The sequence below is a fragment of the Apaloderma vittatum genome, unplaced genomic scaffold (assembly GCF_000703405.1).
Source record: "Apaloderma vittatum isolate BGI_N311 unplaced genomic scaffold, ASM70340v1 scaffold30161, whole genome shotgun sequence".
NCBI lineage: Eukaryota > Metazoa > Chordata > Aves > Trogoniformes > Trogonidae > Apaloderma > Apaloderma vittatum.
In genome coordinates this window covers 5,205-12,460 of record NW_009697839.1, presented here as the reverse complement: position 1 = coordinate 12,460, position 7,256 = coordinate 5,205, and the positions used below count along the sequence as shown (strand labels likewise).

Genomic DNA, 7,256 nt, shown 5'->3' with positions numbered 1-7,256 from the left:
AGCTTTAAAAATAGTCTCTTAAGCTAAATCTAATTGCATTCGCTAAGTATATTTAGCAGGGAAGAGGTAGTAAAAACATCAACTGACAGCTGAAAATATGATCTAGATATTTAGATTAATCTTATGATTGGGAAAGCAAGCTATGAAAGTTAGTTCCTACTGCATGCAGCCTCTTGGGCATCAGATGTTGAAAGCAGACATGTTTTGGTGTTTTGCAAATTTTTGGTATTTTTTTTCCCCCAGATGATTTTCCACCTCATTTACTTCAAAAGTAACTGGCCAGCTTTGTCGTGCTCTAATTTCTGTATCACCTTAGTGAGGGGATTCAGGACATAGATATTTATCTCTTCGTTAATAATCATGCATGATTTCATATTTCAGATTTAAAGTGAGTTTTTTCTTTATAACTTTGTCTCAAATTAAAAAAAAAAAGAAGCCAAAACTAGGAGAATTCCTACAACGACTTTGTGTGCTTGTCATTTTTAGGTTCCAACATTAAAATTCTCGAAGATCAATTTGATGAACTAATAGTAGAGACAACAACAAAGCGTAAGCAGTGGCCTAAAAAGATACTGATGCATGCTATTCAAACCATGAAAGCAGAGCAAGAAATGTTGGTGAGTAACTGAAGATTTTCAGAAAATCTTTGCATATGAGCTGCTGACCATGTATAACCTGAAGAAGAAAATCATCCAGTGTTGACCTTTAAGCTCCTTCCCATAATTGCTTTGATTTTTGTCATACAATGAAATTGGTTTTTTGCTCTAATCAGTTCTTCAGTAAAATGAGAGTTACTATGAAGTGTTGTAACTGTGAGGGAATTGGGCCTGTGGTATAGCTCAGCAAGTTAGTTTAGCAGACTGCTTCAGCATCATGACTCATGATTTACAAGGCAGTGTACTCCAATTTATCTGGTTAAATCTGAATTTCTGAAATCTGTGGCTGGTTGAAGTACTAAATGTTATGATATGTACAGATAGATATTATCATGTGCTGTGTGTGACAGTTAAAAGGTTTTTGTCTTGCTTTTTTTCAAGCGATTTTGCTGAGCTAATGACTACACTGAGTAAGTACTTTCAGTAAAGAAAGAAAAAAAAGAGTAGTGTGAATTAATGAATAGGTGTAGTAATTACTCTGATTTTTTGACACTGAGTGTAAAGTAATTACTGGCATTAAACAACCCAGACGTGTTCTTGGTTGCTAAATTTCTTTCCTGCAATTATGTTACGCCTGCCTTTTGTTTACTGCTCATTAATTTCCTTTGGGGAAAAAAAAAAAGAAAAAGGACAGGAGGCTGTGGGCACGAGTGAAAATACAGGAAATTCCATTTAACCATTAAAAAATCCAAAACAGACCTGTGAGGGTAGCCCAACACTGGCACAAGTTGCTCAGTGAGTCTACGGAGTCTTCATCCTTGGAGCTACTCAAAACCTGAGTAGATGAGGCCCTGAGCAGCCCGCTGTCGTTGGCCCTGCTTTCAGTACAGAGTTGGACTAAACAATCTTTAGAGACCCTTTCCAACCTCAGCTATTCTATGATTCTGTACTAAAAAAGACAGGGGTTTATTTTTATTTTATGTTTAAGATGATGTTACGAAAGTAGCTGTCTAGGTTGACCAGGTATAGATGATCTGCAGCAAGTAAAAGTGCGTGGGCATGCATTTGTCTTAAATCTGAGATATTTTCTAACATACTGCCTTTTGTGATCTCTCTGTTTTGTCAATATATCAAGTATGTAAAATGAACAAACAAACCAACTAAAGTAAAATATGCTATTGCACAACACCGAGATTTAACAAGACCTTTTGCTCTTTCTACAAAAGGAAAACTATGCTTTACCTCAGTCTCATTTCTGTTGCTGAACTCTTAAAATTGTGCACCACCTCAACTGGATGATTTTTTTAACTAAAAGTGTCTGCAAAATGTAGAAAGTTTTTAATTTATCTCTGTAAACTAAGTAGCTTTCTTTTTTATCCGCTCTCAGCTACTTCTCTGAAGGTCCTAGTGGTTTCTCTGCTTTTGGTTGGGGAATTCTTATTTTCTTTTTTGACCCTAGCTACTCCTGTGAGGAATGTCTTCTGAGGCATAAAGAGCACCTATGAACATGTGGTAGTTCACTGCAGTTTGTCTGGAGAGAATTACTCATTCAGTGTGGTGATCTACCTATAACTGCTAAAGCAGGAGATCATCCCATCAAGTATTTCAGTCAATTGGTTCTGTTAGGTTTGAGGATAATGCAGGCAGTGTTGATTCTTCTGCCTGGAGCTCTTACTATAAACTTGCTAAGATGTGTGAACTATAAAAATATTTCTCTGGTGAAACTCCAGAGACGAATAATTAATTTTTCTCCTACTTATTTTTGGTTGAAGAAAGTTGAGGGGCAGTTCCAGAAGTGGAGAAAAGTGCTAACTTGCAGATGATAAAACTTATGTTCCCATGCCTTTGCTTTGTTTTATTCCCTGGTAGTTACTTCTAATTCCACCTGTAATACAACTAAGTATTAGTTGTATTTGGTATTTATTAGTAGTAATGTCACAGCTAACTGATGTTGAGTCACAAGACTCAGAGTAAGACCTGAGAGCCCGAGAACGTGGTCTGTGAAGGAGAGTGTTCCTACTCATACATAAATAATTGCGGCATGAGAATGTAGTTATTTAAATAGTTTTCTTCTTAGCTTTTTGTCATAATGTACCATCTGTTAGAGTTTGCTCCTCTGTGAAAGTGCACTGGTTTTATGAATGGCTCCTTAGAAGCCAGAGCAGCTCTTCTTCCTCAGTTGTGCAGCAGGTGGCAATGGTTCTTCCAAAACGCCTGCATTTCGGTTTGGTTCTCATGCTTTGATAGAATTCTGCAAACTAAAGCAGATTTTGGAGACGTGTTTGCAGTGAACTTAACTGTGCTACCCAGAACACTTTTTCCAGTAACTGAGTATCTACAAGCTGTACCTCTAATACATTCATGATCTAAATAATTCCACTGCCATCTCTTGCTATGAGCCTTTCACTGTTGTTCCCACTGCTGTGTGTATATTAGACATCTGTTAAACAAAGAAGGTATTTCAGACTTTTTTCTCTTCTTTTTTGCATATGCAGAAGCTCTACAAACCTTTGGTAACACCAGAAGAGATAAGATCACAGCCTTCTCAAGGTAAAGGTTTCATGGGGAGTGCAACAGTACTGAGGAAGCACTGCCTGCCTGGCTAGCTGTAAATGTTTAAGAAGCTTCCTTTAAACTCAATTAAAATTATTGACTGCTTAAATAGGAAGTTTGTCGTAACTGAATGCATCAGTTCATTGTACTCATTTCTCCTCTTCTGAGCCCTGTCTGCTCTCAGGCGCTGTGCTTCGAGGCAAAAGCTGGCCCTTGGGTGGGTATTGGGTAGAAATTGCCAGAGAGCTACCCTCGATAGGTTCTCTTGCTTCTTTCTTTCACCACTGGCGGAGGCCAGAGGGGGAACTAGATGGATCGCTGACATTATGCTTTGACCGATCTTGTGTTCCTTTTACGTGAATACTAGAAATGCTTCAGTCTCTCTTCCTAATCAGTCAGTTTCTTCGGGGAATTGAAAGCAGTTTGTGTTGTACTTGGTAGGGGCAATGTCTCCTAACTTGCAAAAGAAGGCATCAAATTTTATCCCGCCTGTATAATTTGTAAGGGTTGATGAAGAAACACAACTGCAAATAACGGTGTGAGTTTGCTACGTGCTTTTGAAAGATTCCTGATACAAATTCCTTCAAACAAGGTGGTGTATTTTTCAGTTGGTGATTGAGATGTGCTTTTTTGAGGCTTGCCTTGAGAAATCGGAAGTTTTGTCTCCTTAAGTATTGAAGAATGGTGAAATGTATCAATGCTGTTTGAAGTTCAAAAGCATAATTACGGAACCCTCACTGTGGATTACTGCACATGATGTAAATAAAGCTGGTGTAACAGGCAGTGTTAAACAAAGTTTGAGAACCTGAGCCTAAATCTTCCAGTTCTCACCCTGCTGCTCTGACTTCACCCTGGGCATCATTTCCTCTTTGTAAACAGAAGACATTGCTTCCAGAAGTGCCAGCTGATGCAGCAAAGCAGCTAAAGGGAGCAGTAAAGGGTCACTTTGTATCCCTGTTTTGGTTTCCTGTGTGGGCTTTTCTGATGTGAATTAACTACTTGCAAGTTAGTAGCAGCTTGCACTTTGGTATTGCCTTTTCAGGTTCAGTAACAGCAAAATCCTAGCCAAGATAGCATAGAGTTTGTGCTGAATTTTGGTATTATGCAGTCTTTGGGAAGTTTATGTATCCTAGTTTAGCAAGTACAGTGGCCAGAAACCAAAAATGTTTAGATTACTCAGTATCTTTCATTTCCTTTTTTCATTTCCCTATGTTTTGGAAAGCCTTGAACACTGAGGAATATAATGCTGTCCATGTCAAGCTGAACTCCTGCAGGCAAATTTCATTTAACTGTGTGTCAGTCATTCTGTATAATTGGAATAATCCAAGTAATTATTTTTACTTAACTCCTTCCTTGCTGTTGCATAGCGTCACCAGTTTTCTAATCCCAGTACTTTGAAAATGCTTCATTTATCTACATGTCCTTCTGGAGAATGTCCATTCATAGGCCTCTGTGGTGTGTTTAAACAGGCTACTGTTGGACTGATTTTCCTTCCAAACTCTGAATGATGCTGCGTTTCAGCATAGAATCACAGAATGTGTTGAGTTGGAAGGGACCTTTAAAGATCATTTGTGTTCGTACATGGATTATGCGTTCCTAAACTACGGCTGATCAGCATGTTGCGTGTGCGGGGAGACAGTTTAACCAAACATCACCTCTTGCTGCTTACTGTGTTTTAGCGGGGCATCCCTGTCACCTCTTGCTAGAATATAGTGATTGACTTAGTCTCGAGTAACTGATGAGACTGGCTTCAAAGCAGAATGCTGTGTTCAACTCTGAAAGGTGTTAGAGGTGCGTGCACCTCTTGTATCCTGCTGCAGGCACTGGTGAAACCCCACCAAAAATGAATAGTGGAGGTGAGGCTGCTTAGTTCCCAGGACCATGCTTGCTTCTCTCCTGGTTTTTAAGTTTCTCTTGATGGCATAGCACTGCAGACCGAACAATGGCAGAGAACATGCAAAACAGTTTTATAATAACTTCAAGAGTTTAACTCTTGGATAAAGAATTATTATTGCTTGTAAATCAATCATCCAAAATGGGAATTCTGATGGTGATCTTGCCGTATTGCTACTGCAATCACGTATGTGCTGTTGGCCCACTATTCTGTACCTGTTGCCTGCTCTAGTGTTCCTGAAATCTTCTCTTTTCATATTAACCCAGCAGAATTAATCCAGTTCATGTTGTTGTCTTGATTTTTATTTTTTATTCTTGATGTTAATATTTGGTAGGAAAAAAATGTAGCCTTTATTGCAAAAGCTTACTTGTTGGAGCTGTAAGATTATTTTTTCCCCTCCTTAAACTGGGTTTCCTTAATCTCACTTTCTCCACAGTTGTGTTTATTCTCCTTTTGGGCAATTTTTTCAAATGTTAGTATGAGCTTGAAAGGTTTTTCTTTATGCCTGTTCTCTTTATGTCAAATACTGTCTTTGTGTCTCCTGTTTTGTATAAGCTGTAGGTTTTCTAATGAAGAACTTTGTGGCTTGCTGTAGTTGAGAGTGCTAGACACAACTACAGTTTGAGTGATAAAGGGTAATAATGCCAAGGTGAGACATGCAAGCTGTTGTCCTCAATTCTGTAACAAAAGGGGTGTGTTGTAGGTTTAAGTTTTCTACAGGGACTTTACTGCTTTTCTGTCCAATTTCTGTGAAGTCAATAACAAGTGTTGAGGGGAGGCAGTTACATTTCAGAAGTTTATTTGGGCTTTATGTTTTTCTGTAGATGCTTACGTTGCAGATCTGAAGCAGGTGACAGAAATGGCATCCGAACAGATCAGTGGGGCAATGAAGGTGAGATCTCTGTGTGCTCCAAGAGGATATTTTTTTTTATTTTCTCGATCTGATAATATGTCACGAAACAGAAGTTCTAACTCGTCTTGGTTATAGTTTTGTACAGAAAGCCTGCGTGTGTGCTTTTAAAGCAAGAACATCTTTAGGTTTGGACAGCTGAAGTCATATCTATAAGCCATTCTCCCTCACATGGTAGTGAGGAAGATTACCCAGTGGCTGTAGGAAGTGTTTTTTACAGAGATTTTTAGAGCCTGCAGCATGTGAAACACAAAACATCTTTTGAAGACTTCTACAATTTCATATAGCACATGACATTTACTACTTCAGTGCCAGCTTAGGCATGAGCCGTGGTGTTCCTGTGATACTTGCTCAGCTTAGAGACATAATGAAGGAACATTTAAACTTGGCATACTTTTTGCATGGCTTCTGAGTGCAGACCCTGGTCTCCAGTAGGCCGGTAGCTCTGAGTTCCCAACCTTCACCTGCCTTCCCTAAGGACCATCTCCGCAGATGCTGAACTTTTGTGCCTGTCAGAGTCTAATTAACATATTTCATTAATTGTAACCGTGGCTTTTCCTGTGTAACTTGAGATACTTGGCTTTGTTTTTGCAGTCTCTCCCAGCGCTAATAGAAAGAGCGGAAGGTTTTTCCCAAGCGCTAACTTTGCAACCAGTCTTGGAACTCTGCAAGCTGCGGCAAGAAGTCTTTGCTGGTTGCAAGGAGACGGAGGAAAATAACAACCAAAATTTTGTACCACCGGGAGAAGTCACACCGACAGACACTGATACCCGTAAAAATCCATACGTTTTGCTGAAAAGAAAGAGAGCTGCAGATTCACCAGAAAGAAGACGCTACCCACTTCGACGGAGGAAGATCACTCTCAGCGCGTGAATTTCTCATTTAATATTTTCGGATCAGCAATTCAGTTGTACTCTTGTTCCGTGGGCTCAGTCTTAATCTTCACCTCCGCTCTAATTCAGTGCTATGCAAGAGACCTTCCTTAGTTATTTAGCCTTTGATCCTTTTAATTATTGCTATTTTTACTGTTCACACTGATGGTATATGAAAGCCTACGCCTACCAGTAGCATCTGATATCCAGCAAGTTTATTTGCTGATTTAACCCCATTTTCTGCTCTTTTATTACAGCATTTAGCTTGACACTTCATGCTTTTCAGCATTCACATACATGCTTTGTGTATGTGGCCAGTCTTTTAGTAAACTACTAAGTGCTCATTTGCATTAAGCATGTCTAAAGAGACTGGAGAATGTCTAGCTCTCCTAATGAACTTTCATTTATTACTGAGTTCAGTGGCTTTTTTT

The 7,256-nt window shown here is 39.1% G+C and overlaps 1 protein-coding gene across 1 annotated transcript; it reads left to right on the top strand.

Annotated features, from left to right (window-relative positions):
* Positions 1 to 446: 446 nt before the first annotated feature.
* On the top strand, positions 447 to 6,826 carry NSL1 (NSL1, MIS12 kinetochore complex component; the record flags this gene model as incomplete). The annotated part of the gene is made up of 4 exons (XM_009877794.1): positions 447 to 617; positions 3,092 to 3,146; positions 5,868 to 5,935; positions 6,548 to 6,826. Coding segments are annotated over 4 exons (573 nt in total), but the record flags the coding sequence as incomplete, so codon positions are not given.
* Positions 6,827 to 7,256: the final 430 nt, after the last annotated feature.